At 48.2% G+C, this 15,939-nt stretch overlaps 1 protein-coding gene across 1 annotated transcript in view; it reads right to left on the bottom strand.

Moving 5' to 3' along the window:
* Positions 1 to 11,360, bottom strand: part of DCHS2 (dachsous cadherin-related 2) — a 108,714-nt gene extending 97,354 nt beyond the window's left edge. Inside the window, exon 1 of the mRNA XM_077300054.1 lies at positions 8,554 to 11,360. Coding sequence (XP_077156169.1) covers positions 8,554 to 10,347 — 1,794 coding nt within the window. The 5' untranslated portion in view covers positions 10,348 to 11,360. The remainder of the gene's footprint in view (positions 1 to 8,553) is intronic.
* Positions 11,361 to 15,939: the final 4,579 nt, after the last annotated feature.

Genomic DNA, 15,939 nt, shown 5'->3' with positions numbered 1-15,939 from the left:
CCCATTTCCTCATTAGAAAAGCAGTGTGGTATAGTGGTTGGAGTGTCAGACTGGGATGTGGGAAACCCGGGTTTGAATTCCCACTGTGGGCCAAACTAAACATGACAGCAATGATGGGCCTTTAGGGTCTGAGGAGGGGCCCCAGGTGGGCATATACACAACTATGCTTCCCAACCATATTCTGCACTATCACACCACACTCAAACCTTGAAGAATGTTTCAAGGGTTTGTCAACAGTAAAGAAGTTGAGAAAAGCTGCTCTAATATAACCCAAGGCACGCGACTTGCATTTAAATCAGTCTGAAACAGATTATACTGCCGTAGCTTTCCTCTAAAGAACACTGGGAAATATAGTTTTGTGAAGGTCCTACTCATTCCATCCCACTGACACAGTTGGGCATCTTTCAAAGTGAATGGGGTAAAATAGCCTTTCTGGAGCCATTACTGGTTATGTGTGACTTGTGGCCTGACACAGAGCTAGATTAGAGTAATTCTACCAGACGGTAAGCTTCTTGACATACTGCTCCGATGTTTGCTTATGATCCAGTAAGGCACAGGGAATATTGATGGAGCAGTATAAATTATTACAGAAAATAGAACAGCCGCAGCTTTATTTCAATTGTACACAAGTGACTCTCTCCTCATAACTAATTTCCAGCAAGGGCAGACCACAGGAATTTAACTGTTTTATTACTAGCCTCATTTTAAAAACTGATTGCCAGAAAAACGCTGACACAAGCACTGTAATAGAGTTGGTATATAGAGATTGCAATATCATGAAATGGAATTCTGACTAAAACAGATTGCTGAGGACAAAGCAATTAAAGAGGCAGGTGGGGAAATTTTGTTTAAAATTAATTTTTCTTCCTGTTTGGTTGCTTTCTAAAGCTCCTATTATAAAGCAATATTCAATACTATATAAAGCAATATGCAGAAATACTGCAATGTATTAACAGTTCTAGAATACTGTTTTAGCTGCTGAAAGAATTATATATTCTATGTTCATAATGTTTTCCTTATCCTTATATTAATAATATATTCTAGACCTGGCTTCCTCCTAACATAGCTGGAACCCAACACAAACATTAAAATTAAATGTTTTAAACAAACAAACAAACAAAATCACTATCACTAATCTCTGAAGTTGTGTGCAGCCAACTTACTCCCTATATGATTGGTCCCAGGGGTGTGCTGCCAATAGGGAGCTACCACTCTGCCAGTTTGGGCCAAACAGTACAAATTGCACTCTGTCAGTGAGGGCCAATCAGTTCAAATTGCAATCTGCCAATAAAGGCCAATCAGTTCAAACTGCAAGCAGGCAAGTCAATCCCTACCTGATTGGCCCTCCCTGAGAGTATGCAACCAATAGGGTTGGTTGCATACTCTCAGGGAGTATGCAACCAACACTTTGCCAATGAGGGCCAATCGTGGGACTAAAATGTCCTCTTCTTCCTCTTTCTGCTGCTTGTTGGGTAGAAGAGGTGCTGGCCTCTCTGAAAGGCCCTGCTGCTGGTAAGTTGCTCCATTCTCAACCTCTTCTCACCCTCCATCTCCCCCAGGCAAGGGAGGGAAGCCAGCTGCTTCCCTTGCCTCCTGTGTTGATCTCAGGTTTCAGCTTTCTGATGGAAGCACAGACAAGCTATAAAAGAGGCAGAGTTTATCAATACTACAAAAACAGAATGTCGAGGGAGAGGCAGAATGCACTGAATGTCTTAACTGAGTCCAGTGACTCAAGGGTTCCTTCAGGCAGTCCAAGGGCATCAGCAGAAGGAGCAGATAACAGGTTATATCCACAACCCAGACCTCCCAGGCTCAAGTTAATATTGGGTTTCAGCAGCCTCTCAGTCCTCACTCTGTGATGACTCCCACTCTTCTGCAGTCAGCAGCTGCCTTGATAAAATGGCGTGATGCCTTTTAGACTGGAGCTCTCTTCCAGCACATAGCTGGCATTGCTTAATTGGCTCAGGCAACCCAGGTGGGCTGACAAGGCAGGGATCAGCAGCTGGAGGGATCAGCAGCAAAGAAATGAGGATCTCCTGCAACAACTTTTGAATCTAAGCCCCAGATTGTTTGCAGCTCCATTCCTTTCTGCTGGTCAAAACTCTATGCCTGTTGAACATCTGGCTGTGCTAAGTTCTCATCCAGCTGAGCTTGGCTGAAGCTGGGAGCACCTGGCAAGGCTTTTCCTCCAAGGAGTCTTCCCTAACAGGACCTGGGCTCACAACACCTCTACATGGCCCTTCAGCTGGCCATCGGAGTGCTCTTTGCTTCCCCTCCCCACCCTCTGTCTCCTCAGAGGGGCTGGTGGGATCCAGCAGCCTTCCCCACTCAGCCTGTCCCTTGGGAGATGTGGGGCATGGAAAGCAGGCAGCCTCCCCCAGGCAGCCCTTTGAGTATGTAGATCCCAAATCACAAAAGTAATCTGTTGAATTAAATATGCAACACTTCAGGGAATTTTGAAATCATATGGAGAAAACAGGAATCGTGTGTGTGTGTGTGTGGGGGGGGGGGATACAGAATACTTGCTTTCCAATCAATTTACTGTTCCTGTATCCTTTTCCTGTTTTAACCACATAAATTACATAATTTATTTCGGTACATAAAACTGTATGTATTTAAAGCATTTAAAAGGATAAATGCCTTAGGCTGCAAATACTAAGGACACTTTCCTGTGATTTAAGACCATTGAGTAGCATGAGAAATGTAAGGGAGCAATTGTAACCAGGTCTGCCTGGGTGTGCTAATACTCCCTTGTAATCAAGAGAGAACTGTAAACTTTTACATTTTATGCCATCTTGGTATCTTAATTTTGGCAATCTGGGAGGCAGGGGAAAAATAAAAGTTGAAATTATGAAACAAATTTTGCAGCCAACAAACTAAAGTGTATTGTTTAGAAAATAGACATAAGACTTCCAGTATTTCTGCATAGCAAGTCAATCTTTATAACACTGAAAGCACTAAAGTAATTGATAATGAACTATCAAACCCTTTATTGCATAGAGCAATGGAAGGTCACTCAGCAGTGACCAGTCACTCTCCACCCAAGTAGTTCTCTGCTCCTCCTCCAGTGTGGCTATAATTAATGACTTTCTTAGCCTTCCCTCAAATTTACTGCAGCAGCTTTTCTGTTGCCTCTAAACGGAAAGCCGGTCTGTGCATGTACCTTTCCTATGGATGGGGATATGACAGCATGAGGACCTTTTCTCATCTGCTCCTCCTGAGAAAAGAAAGTATTCTTTTTCCCCGTCCCTGAAAAGATCTTGGAATGGGAGTCATGTGCTCTCAGAGACCTCCCTCAGTTAGCAAACAGGCCTGGTGCACTTTGCTCCAGCTAACATTTCTAAACTAACTTCAAATGTAGCCCCACGCAGAACACTAATAAAGCCTCTAGACGTAGGTTAGACCACCTGCCCACTAGTAAGCCACAAGCTTCCAAGCCATGTTCAGCAGGAAGTTGGCATTTTAGCCACCATATTAGCTCACTGGAGAACAAGCCTTCAAAGTTCTTCTCAGTCCTTCAAAGAAAGTTGTACTGGATCAACAGAAGAAAACAACACCCCATCCTCCAAGACCAGCACCACCTCTATTTTGTTAGAATTCAGTTTATTTCTCTTATGCCAGCCTTTCTCGGCTTTTTTTACCATTAAGGAACCCCTGAAACATTCTTCAGGCTCAAAAAAAAACCAGAAGGGGGCCAACTATGTAGAACATGATTGGAAAGTATAACTGTGTACATGTCCACCCACCCCCAGGCCCATCACTGGCCATGGGGAGGGCAGGTCAACATGACCATATAATCCAATATATGTTTAACAAATTTTTAAAATATATAAAAATTAACTCCCACCACATTGGGAAACCCTTTCAGGGCTGTCAAGAAAAATCAGGGTTTAATAAAATCCTGGTTGATAAACCCTGTTTTATCCACTTAACCAGCACTGAAGCATTGTTCCGGAAACAAAACAGCAGCATCAGTTAGCTTATTTGACATAACAGCTGGGTGTCATCTGCCCACTGCTGACTCCCAGCTATATAGCTGCCAATGATCTCAGGTCTCACACCAGTGTTAAAGCAGCCCAGGCCCTGTGACACTTCCCATACCAAAATCCTATGGCTCCAACTGCTCATCCCCTATAGCCATCTTCTGCATTTGGTCCACTAAATCAGGGGTAGTCAACCTGTGGTCCTCTAGATGTCCATGGACTACAATTCCCATCAGCCCCTGCCAGCATTTGCTGGCAGGGGCCCATGGAATTTGTAGTCCATGAACATCTGGAGGACCACAGGTTGATTACCCCTGCACTAAATAGCACTCACACCACTGTAACGCTCTCCTGCCAAGTCCTAAATTCAACAGGTATATCAGCAGTGCAGCGAATATGACTGGCAAGGGGTGGAAAGGGAGACTGCTACTTTATCAAAGAAAAGGACCAAGGGCAATCAATTCAAAACTATCATCAAAATTTACTGTAACTGCAAAGAAATGAAATGCTTCAAGAAAGAGAAGAAACTTGTACTGCACTGAGACGAGAAGAGTCTTGTCTAACTGATATCTGATGCAGGCAAACTCTGCCCTAACACACAGTCCACAAGAGGAGAAATTCCAGCTTCTCTCATTCTTTGTTCCAGTTGCTCTCGGTTCAGTTATATGCCAACTATGCGAGGCTGCACTCCTCACATGCCAGATTTTAACAAAGTTAATTTCATTCAGATAAGCTGTCAAACTGGGTATACTAAATCATGTTCTTAGAGCTCTGCCTGCTGTTGTAATTTTATTCATTACCGCAATGTCATTGTCATGCAAAATAAGTAGCACCATGATCCATAAGTATGTATTTATTGCTCTGGGAAACGAATGAAGGAACATCTCATGGACAGCGCAAAGAAACATGCAGCATAAATAGGAAATGTATACTGAAGACCAGGGATCCCCAACAGAGTGACTGTGGGCACCATGGTGCCTGCCAACATGTTTTCGGGCACCTGCCAAGTGTTTTTAGGAAGTGGGCAGAATGAGACGGTTTTTTGCCCAGAAAGGCTTCTGATTAGCTCCTGGAGACTTCAGTGGTTGCATAGATTTTTTTATAATGTTGCTTTAGCAACAGCTGCTACCACAGTACAGAGATTGTCACTGTGTGATTGAAGTGATGCTGTGACAATAGTTTTGTAGCTGGCTCTGTCTCCTGCAGCAACCATTTTTCAGCCACGCCCACTAGGTTGTGGCAGAATTTCTAAGGCTCAAAAAGGCTGAGCAGCCCTGTCGTAGGCACCAGTGTCTTAGGCTGTTCTCTCCTGCCACATATTGCATACAGGGTGTCCAAGGCCGATCTCAGGAGAGGAAACTGATACATTGCACAAAGGAAGCTGAAGCTTCAGTCCAAAACCAGAAAGTTGTGGAGAGCCCTGGCTCAATCTTCGCCTAGCAGAGTGGTAGGGTATCTGGACAATTTTCAGCTAGAAAGAACCTTTCTTTCTTATTCACCAGATCCATTGAAGCAAGATTTAGGAACCAGAAGCAAGATTTAAGTGCGTATGGGAAACATGGGCTAAGGCAAAGAAAGAAGTTCCCCAAAATAAGAGCAACATCTCCAGTCTTTCTTTTCCCTAGATATTTGCATGCAAAGGCCAAAAAGGCCATTTCTCAGACCTGCCTTCCACACAGAACAGCAAGCTCCAAGGCAGTGCACTGGAATATGCATGAGGTATTTGATCAAGCAAACTCAAAATTAACATATTAAAAGAAAATTAGTTTCACAATCAGCTGCACACCAGAGCTCCAGGGCTAATTATAAACCTTAATAACTGAGTTGCTGCATATCTGTTAGTACATACCAGGTAAATATCTGGACCTCTCAAATTACATAAAACTAGCAAGTGAGTGGCTGTGCACACAGAAATTACTCAGACAACTTCCACACTAAACTGCAGCTTTCTTGGGATGATTAAATACTCCCTCCTTTAAAGTGCATTCCTGGCCAAGACTCTCTGCTGTGGTGATAACTCCACTTGTCTGGCGTCTAGCCAATCAAGTATACCTGTTCCATTCAGTTTTCAGATATGGTACTTATCAAGTGCCCTGTGAACCACTTTCCCACCATTCACAGTTTGGACAGCTGTTCTGGAGAAGGATCTGCTTGTCAGAAATAACGAGATGAAAGGATGCACACAGAAATATTTTGCAGAAGACTTGCACAACTAGAGGGCTCCAATACCACTGAAGCAGCTATCATTAGTTTTAAAAACGTAATAAATCCCTTAACCAACTGTACAAGAGTCTGTCATCCTCCAACCCTCAGGAGGTTTGTATGACTGGTGGCTAAGAGTGACAGCTGGCACCGCTGCCCTCCCTTGAAATCTGGAATTGTGCAGGAAGTGCCTTACCTACTAGCCTGTCAACATTTATATTCTCTGACATCACAATACAGATTGTAAACTTCAAAAGAGACTGTGGATGCAGTAAATTCTATCTAGAGGCTAGCACCTCACCCCACCCTGCCAAAAAATGGGTCTAGCCAGCAGCTACAGAATTTCTGAGGCATGTTGTAGGAAGACGTGTTCTGTCTGGGTACTTGTTCATATTCGGACAATTAAGTTTCAGCATCCTGATGCTCCCTCTAAGGCTATGTGTGTGAGCAGCCATTAATTGACACTGGAAGCCCTGTTCAGCAGCAGTCTGGAGCCACAAAGGGTCTTGGACTGTCCACTGCCCATTGTAAGAGGACAACAGTTATATTCTGCTCAGGATGCGAACTACTCCACCCGGGGAGGAAAGTAGAGGAAACATTGCCTGACGCCTAAAAGGCCACTGCGATTGAAAGAAATGGCCTGGGTGGGCAATGTGGTCCATTAGTTTGGGAAATAATCAAAGGTGTGGAGACGGAGGGGAAGACAAAATACCGCAAAAGTAGCCACATGTGGTTATTTCCCCTACATTTGTGTGAACATAGCTGCTTCTTGCAAAATGTGGAGAAACTAATTCTCCCTCCAGGTTCACCCTTAGACAATTCACATTGACAGAAAAGGCTATGCAGACATCACTTGTCCAGCTCTAATTTGCAGAAAGTATTCTTCTCTTCCTGACTACTCTAACAATATTGAAAGAATATATGCTCATATTAAATGGCTGTTTCTCATTTAAAATCTCAAAGATGGACTCAGGCAAACAACCGAGATAAATAAATAGATGAATGCAGACAGAATGTGGAAAGACACCGACCTCACTAGACCAACATGCTATAAGCCTGTGGAAGCATGGTTCACCAGCCCTGACCTGGATGGCCAAGGCTAGACCAACCCCATTAGATCCCAGAAGCTAAGCAAGATCAGTCCTTGTTAAGACTTGGATGGGAGACCACCAAAGAAGTCCAGAGTAGTGATGCAGAGGAAGGCAATGGCAAAGTCCCTCTGAACATCTCTTGCCTTAAAAACCCTATTGAGGGGGTGGCCAGATTGTGATTCTCCAGCATGCTGATAGGGGCTCATGGGAATTGTAGTCCATGGACATCTGGAAAGCTGCAGTCTGGCCGCACCTGGGCTAATAGGCCACCATAAATCAGATATGCCTTGACAGCACCAACACAGCTCACAAACTGGGGGGGGGGGCAGGGTTTCCAGGAAGTGGCCAACTGCCATTTCACCCCCTATCCAGGATCCATCAACATTTCAAAATAAATCACCCTTCAATGGCTTCAACAGTTCAGCTGCTTATGTCATTTCAGCAGCTACATAACTTTGTTGCACCTTGTCTCCTAGTCCACAACAGTCAAGTATGTGTATCTACTGCCACCCACGATTGTGCTTCACACATCTGACTGCAAGCAATCCAAAATACAGGTCTGCAGTGCCATAGCAAAAAGCGGCTATGCAATGGTATATACCTGGCTACCATGGATCAGGATGGTGTATTTCTCCTGTGTGTGGGATGCCATGTGATTACTTGACCCCACTAACGAATTATAAGCATGAATCTCAGCAGAATCTGCTTGTGCCAGTACAGTGCTTCAAATATTTTAAAAACTGCATCCCCTCCTCAATTCCTGCTATTTCAGTTTAGCACTGACCCACCTTGTTTGTACTCCTGAGCCAGAGCAGGTGGTGGAAATTAGTGACAACTCGCATATGACTTGGGTTTTCAAGACAGGAGAGGTTTAGAGGTGGCTTGCCATTGCCTGCCTTTGCATAATAACTTCGTTGGTGTTTCTCCGAATTCAGCTTGGGAAACTTCTGGAGAAACTTATGAATATGGAGATGAAGCTGGGGGAGGACAGGGACCTCAGTGGAGTACAATGTCACAGAGTTCACCCTCCAAAGCATGGGTGGCCAAACTCCAGACATCCATGGACTACAGCAATTGGCAGGGGTTCATGGTAACTGTGGCCCATGGATATTTGGAGAGCCACGGCTTGGCCACAACTGCTCCAAAGTATCCATTTTCTCCAGTCTAGAGATGAGCCGTAATTCCGGGGGAATCCCCAGGTCCCCCCTGGAGGCTGGCATCCCTAGGCGGCCCGCTTGGCTTCCTGCGTCCGGCGCCCGTCCTCCCGCCCGAGTTACCTGCAAGAGACAGAGGCCCGGCCTGGAGTGCTCGGCCACGCTGGCGTTGTAGACCTGCTGCTCGAAGACGGGCTCGTTGTCGTTGGCGTCCTCCACGCTGACGCTCACCAGGCAGGAGGCGGACAGAGGCGGCTCGCCCAGGTCGCGGGCCCAGACCAGCAGCTCCAGCCGGGCCTCGCGCTCGTGGTCGAGCCCTCCGCGCACGCTGAGCACGCCGCTGAGCGGGTCCAGGTGCAGCAGCGCGGCCGGCGCCTGGCGGGGGGCCAGGCCGTAGCGCACCTGCGCGTTGCGGGAGCCCGGTTCGTCGGCATCGGCGGCGCTGAGGCGGAGCACAACAGTGCCCGGCGAGGCCGCCTCCGAGACCGAGGCGCGGTAGTGCCGCTGCGCGAAGGCGGGCGCCTGGTCGTTGAGGTCCGCCACGCGGAGCAGCAGCGGGCGCTGCGAGGAGAGGGGCGGCGAGCCCGAGTCCACGGCCAGCAGGCGGAGCTCGTAGGCGTCGCGGCGCTCCCGGTCGAGGGCGCCCTCCACGCACAGGAAAAAGACGTCGTCGCCCGACGGGCGCAGCGAGAAGGCGCCGTCCCCGCCCTGCAGGCTCAGCGCCACGCCGCCGCCCTCCTCGGCGTCCGCGTCCGACACGGACACGCGGGCCACGTAGTCCCCGGGCCGCGCTCCCTCGGAGACGCTGGCGCCGGCCTCGGTGAGGTAGAGCAGGTGGATGGCCGGCCGGTTGTCGTTCACGTCCAGCACCTCGACGGCCACGAGGGCGGTGGCCACTTCGGGCTGCGCGCCGCCGTCGCGGGCCTCCACGGCCAGGCGGTGGAGCGCGCGGGCCTCGCGGTCCAGCGGGCGCAGCAGGCGGAGCAGCCCCGAGCGCTCGTCCACGCCGAAGAACGCGGCGGCGGAGGGGTCGCCCTGGCGGCGGCTCAGGCTGTAGCGGACCTCGCCGTTGGCGCCCAGGTCCGCGTCGGTGGCCAGCAGGCGGCACACGGCGCTGCCCGGCGGCGCGTCCTCCGGCACGCGGGCGCGGTACTCGCTGTGCTCGAAGGCCGGCGCGTTGTCGTTCTCGTCGAGCACCTGGATCTCCACCCGCAGGCGCCCGCTGCGCCGAGGGCTCCCGCCGTCCCACGCCTCCACCAGCAGCCCGTACGCGTCCGCCCGCTCCCGGTCCAGCCGCCGCAGGAGCGCCAGGTCCAGCGTGTCCGGGGGGGTCCCGTAGCGCAGCTGGAAGCGCGGCCCTTCCTCCGGCTCCCCGTCCAGCGGCAGCAGCGAGTAGCCCTGCGTGCCGAAGCTGCCGGCGTCCGGGTCCCGGGCGGCGGGGAGCCGGAAGACGCTGCCGGGCGGGCTGAGCTCGGAGATGGCCAGGCGCACCGAGTCGCGGGGGAAGCGGGGCGCGTGGTCGTTCACGTCGGCCACCGTGATGTCCACCTGGACCACTTCCCCCTGCAGCGTGGCCGCCACGAAGCTGTAGCGCGCCCGGCGCTCTCGGTCCAGCGGCCGCGCCGTGCGGATGATGCCGGTGTCGGTGTGCACGTGGAAATCCGCCAGCACCGCTGACTCGCCGCTGCCTTCGGAGAGGAAGAAGCCGCCGGGGTGGGCCCCTCCTGGGGGAAGCCCCGCGCTAATGTCCCCCACCAGGGTGTCTGCCGGCAGCCCCTCGTCCACGGCCAGGCCCAGATTGTACACCTGTCCCAGGCAGCCCCCAGCTGCTCCTAAGCACAGCCAGAGGGGAATCCACCACCTGCCCTGCCTCCGACCTGCCAGCCTGGCCCCCGGGGCAACTGGCCCGTGCCCCATGCTCCTTTCAGCCCCCCCTGCCCCTCATCGGCAAGCCCAGCCGGTGCCTCCGCTCCGGTTTCCCCGAGTGCAGAGAGGTCTCTGCCCAGCAGGCGCGCCTGTAGCTCAGCCAAGTCGCTGTGACTGCAGCCTCCCTTTATGCGTTTCCCAGCTGCAGCCGTCCCTGCTGCTTGGAATCAGGTGCCTTCTAGTCCTTGTGGCAGGCGACAAGGCAATCCTTGGGCTCCACCAACGGTCCCCGCCGAAGTTGAGGCTGGGAAGTGGGAGAGGGCAGCTCCCTGCCTTGTGCTCTGCATGCTGCTTCTGAGGCTGCTGCAGCCCCGTTCTGGCGGCTCCCCCTCACCAGCTCCGAGCTGCTGCTAACACACTCCCTCCCCCATGTGACAGCAGGCAAGGGCAAGCTCCACTGCTGGGAGAAAAGGCAGCAAAGCTCTTGCAGGGGGCTGCCCCCGTTTCTTCAGCTAGGAGGAGGGATGCTGAGCATCCAGAAAAGTTAGCAGGCAACCCTGCCTAAGGAAGGAGCAGTGGCTTCCTGATAGCATCTCTGCCAAGTGCTGCCACTGCAGAATGTGAACAAAACAGCAGTAGGGCTGGAGTAACCGTTAGCCTATTATGATCTTAGGGATTTGATGTTCAGAAGATCCTGGGCATGTGAAGGGTCATAATAACTGAGTAGTTCAAACACATTTGTCTCGAAGAAAGGCTTGGGGAGGGGTGTTCACTGCCTCAGCATAAAGCCCTGCCTTTTCAGTTTGAATTCCATTGACAGACTGTTTGTTACCGAACCACGCAGATGTAGGACAGCTTTAATTTGTGCTCTAAGCTATTTGTGCTTTTAGATAGCTAAACATGCCTATTCTACATTTTAAAAGTGGTTACTGGGGAAAGCTGCACTACAGGTGCTCAAACAGACAGAATCTGATTATCAGGTTTCGACCTTTTCCATTCCAGTGCTGCATGGATTGAAACGTGATTTCTAATCTTCCATTGTATGCATGCACATGCATAATGATAAAAATCTTACATTTTTAATAAAGCCCCTCAGCCTCAAGGAAGCCACAGCACTTTACAAATTTTATTAAATCATGGTACAAACCCATTAGTGGACTAGAAGTTCATCTTGCTTCTATAGTTAAGATCTCTTCCTTCCTTTTAAGTGATTAATGGAGCCCATATTGGCATGGTTTATTTATGAAAATCCTAGAAAGAGAAGCCCATGCTAAGCATTGGTGCCTGCACAGTGAGGTAAGTGTGATGTAACAGTATAGTTAAGCAAATAATAGTCCAAACCACATAAAGAGAATACATGTTCCCCAGCTGGGAAGTTACAATACTTAAAAGGAGATGAGGTCTTTAGAGGGAGATTTACTTGACTTTCTGGAACAACTACACTGCAACATTCTAAACTTTATGATACAGTTACATCTCACTTAGCTTTTGTTCTATCCTCTATAGATAATTACAATAGTTGATTACAGTAATTACTTTATCTGTCTTTACAGCAGTCCTGTGGTATGTTGTATTTTACATTTTAGAAACAGGATGCTCAGCCTAATGGCTGTCTTGTGCACATTTAACTTGGGAGCAGCTACTATTAAACACTGTGCAATTTAAGGCTGCGATCCTAAGAACACTTCCCTGGGAACATGCCTTGTTGCTAAATGTGGATCGTCATAGCCCTAGATGAATATTGAAGCTATTTGGCTGTATGGTACTTTATAGTACATTATCTAATTGTACCGTGCGCTAATGATCAAAAACAAATGTGATGCTTCATGCATAGTTCTTTGACAAACACTGGCTCTTTGGGACTGCCTAAGAAGTGCCAGCCAGCACTTTAGATGCTTCAATACAGGATAGAATGCAAATCCTACAGAATGCTGCAACAAAAGAGCATTCTAAGAGTCACTGAATTTTGCTCCCTTTATAGTCTGGTCCTTGTTTTCCAAAAGAAAAATGCTAATGTTTCTCCTGATAACCGTTGGGCCAGCATTCAAACTGCAGTAGTAACGTAATGCCTTAGTTAGAACTAAAAAAAATCCTAGAATAAGGAGCAAGATTTTGACTTCACTAAGACTATTTCCGACTGGATGTTAAACAGGAAAAACGGAATAGTATTGGTATCATCTACTCGGAGGAATCCCATGATTTGATGACTAGAAGATCACACCTAAATCCTTCTTTTTGGGCAACTGAATACAATCTTATCCAAAGAGCCAGATCGGTTGTAGTGGTTAAGAGTGTGGACTTCTAATCTGGCGAGCCGGGTTTGATTCTGCACTCCCCCACATGCAGCCAGCTGGGTGACCTTGGGCTCGGAGGAATCCCATGATTTGATGACTAGAAGATCACACCTAAATCCTTCTTTTTGGGCAACTGAATACAATCTTATCCAAAGAGCCAGATCGGTTGTAGTGGTTAAGAGTGTGGACTTCTAATCTGGCGACGCGGGTTTGATTCTGCACTCCCCCACATGCAGCCAGCTGGGTGACCTTGGGCTCGCCACGGCACTGATAAAACTGACTGAGCAGTGATATCAGGGCTCTCTCAGCCTCACCTCCCTCACAGGGTGTCTGTTGTGGGGAGAGTAAAGGGGAGGCGACTGTAAGCCGCTTTGAGCCTCCTTTGGGTAGAGAAAAGCAGCATATAAGAACCAACTATTCTTCGTCAAGTGCACTTCATGCAGGCCAGGGATCAGCAACGTATTAGAACTCGCAGAGCACAAGGCATAAGGAGTTAGGTGGTCCCTCAGACACGCTGGGCCAGACCGCAAGTGGCAACTCTCAAACTGTTCTGGAACCCTGTTTCAGTTTGCCACTTGGCAGGACTAAAAGATTGCTGTCTGAGGAATGACTAGTTGGCAGGTAAAAGAAGAGAGCATGAGAAATAGTTCTCCAGCAAGCACATATCCTTGCAGCTGGACCTGCCTTTTCACCAGCAAGGGTCCTGCCACCACCCTGTAGGTAGCACTCACATTTTGAAGTTGCCCTTTCTCCCAGCGTACAAGGCAGAAAGGCGGAGTACAAGCATGGTCTGAAGACTGAAGAAGCTGAACTGTATCATACCTAATGCACTTCCAGCACTTGATTGTAAATAATCAACAGTCCAAGGGGTTCTGCCATACTTTGCAGGGGATTGGTTATATATCACTACACGTTTCTTATATATTATCTGCTGAGCACAGTATTTCAGCTTTTGCTTTTCTGAAATGTCTTTTGATTTCTGCGTGTCACCATCTCCTCTAGAAGAATACAAATTCTGCAACAAGTGGTACCAAGAGGGAGAAAGAGGGAGAAAAATGACTTTCTAGAAGAAAGACTTGGGGAGGGGTGATATACAGGAGATAGATTGCTTCTACATTTTTTCCCTCTTCATTGTAGCCTGTCTTTACCAGAAACAATGTCTCTGTCATCAGTCCAGAATCCCTATTGATTCTGGGTATGCTCTGGGGAATAGCTGAGCTTGCATAGCTTCACTTTAAATCATCTGTTTCCATGTTACATCCTTAACAGCATGCCAGATTGTATGATACCAGAATATGTGGGATCAGTTTTAAGCATCCACATGCTGAATGTGTCTTTGTGCCATCCATCAGACCAGGATCTGATCACATTGTTAGCAGTATTCATCATTACCATGTATAAATGCTGTACAGGGGACAGATAAGGGTGTAATTGTCTTTGCTTGATCAGCCAAAGATCTGCACAACGGCCAGCCAGATGAATCTGGGACAAGTCACAAGTGGGATATTACTGAAAAATGTCATTTTTTTATTTGTCCCCCAATGCCTGATAATGAGAGAGAGACCTCCTCTGAACTCAAAGATTACTTTTTTTTACTTCTCATAGCTAAAGATAGGCTCCTTTAGCCTCCCATTATCTTACAGCAGGCCTTTGGGGTGTGCTGTAATCCAATGCAACTCCCAACTGTCATAGCTAAAGCATGTCAGAGTTCACGTGAATAAGAAAACAACCAGGTAGCTTTGTCCACCTTTCTAAGAATTAGATACCTTTTGGTCTATTCCAAGCCCTTTGTGTTCTTGCAGCTAAACCAGAATCACAGGAACATGGCAAATGCATATTTCTAGCATGTCATAAGAACGTAAGAAGGACCCTGCTGGATCAGACTAATCGTCCATCTAATCCAGCAGCCTGTCTCACACAGTGGTCAATCAGGTCCTGTAGGCAGCCAACATCTGGCCATAGGGGCTAGGGCCTTCCACTGCTGTAGCCTCTTGACTCTGGGATTCAGATGCTTAGTGCTTCTAAATGTGGAGGTTCTCTTCAGTCAGCACAGCTAGTAGCCATTGACAGACTTATCCTTCTTGAATGTATCTAATCTTTTAAAGCGGTTTATTCCTGTGGCCATTAATACACCCTCTAGCAGCAAATTCCGCATTTTAAGCACTCTTTGTGTGAAGCAGCGTTTCCTTTTGTCCATCCTGAACCAACTGATCATCAACTTAGTTGGGTGCCCTTAAGTTCTTGTATTTTAGGAGAGGGATAAGTTCTCTTTGCCGACTCTCTCCAACCAAATGGATAATTTTTAGAACCCCTATCATGTTTCTCCCCCCTTGTTCATCTCTTTTTTAAACTCAAAAGTCCCAGAATCTTTAGCCTTTCCTTATAGGGAAGGTAATCCAGCCCCCTAATCATCTTGGTTGTGTTACTAAGTACAGAGGAGGTTCAGGACGGACAAAAGGAAAGGGATGGAAAGGACGTTCAGAATCACCAGCACTTTCCAGTTACAGTTGACTTTTACACTAACTGCAATCCTGCAAATATCAAGGACAGTCCCATGTAAAGGATTAGTTTTCTAGCCATGGTGTTACAAAGACAGGTGGTTAATTGGAACTATTACTGGCTTTCATCAAAAATGGTTGCGGGTAGTGAACTAGCCTTAGCTCAGCCTTTTCCAACCTTCTGACTACAGAGGAACCCCTGAAATATTTTTCAGACTTTCAGGAACCCCAGAAGTGCTGTCAGCTGACCATGCCTCACTGCCACACCACCAGAAGTGGAGACACTCCCACTAGATGAGACAGGCCACCCCCACATCACAGGAAGTGATGTCACCAGGCTTCCCACTTCTTCTGCGCTGTCAAAATTGATATGCCTAACCCCACCCCATCCCCACCTACATTTGATTGTTGTGTATTAATGCAATAACTGCATTGCTAGAATTGCCAGACTCCAGGAGGGGCCTAGACATCTCCAAGAACCATAACAATTGAGAGTTGCCAACTGGTGGTGGTTTGAGATATCCCTCTACTACAAGTGATCTCCTGGTGACAGATCACTTCAACTGGAGCAAGTTGGGCTCTAGCATTATACCCCACTGAACTCCCTCCCCCTCCCCAATCCCTGCCCTCATCAAGCTTCACCCCTCAAATCTCCAGCCATTTCCCAACTCGGATCTGGTAGCCTCAACTTAACTTGAGCCCTCCACCTAACCATAGCATAGCATGGCACAGAATGTGACCACCTGAATTTTCAAGAAAGACCACAGAACCCCTGGGGAGCACTCATGGAGAGGTAAAAAGCCTCTTCATGGATCAGCCTTATTCCATACCCACAGCATTTGTATCTTGAA

This window comes from Paroedura picta, chromosome 10 (genome assembly GCF_049243985.1).
Source record: "Paroedura picta isolate Pp20150507F chromosome 10, Ppicta_v3.0, whole genome shotgun sequence".
Taxonomy (NCBI): domain Eukaryota; kingdom Metazoa; phylum Chordata; class Lepidosauria; order Squamata; family Gekkonidae; genus Paroedura; species Paroedura picta.
The sequence above is the reverse complement of the archived record's forward strand: the minus strand, read 5'-3'. Positions and strand labels throughout refer to the sequence as shown.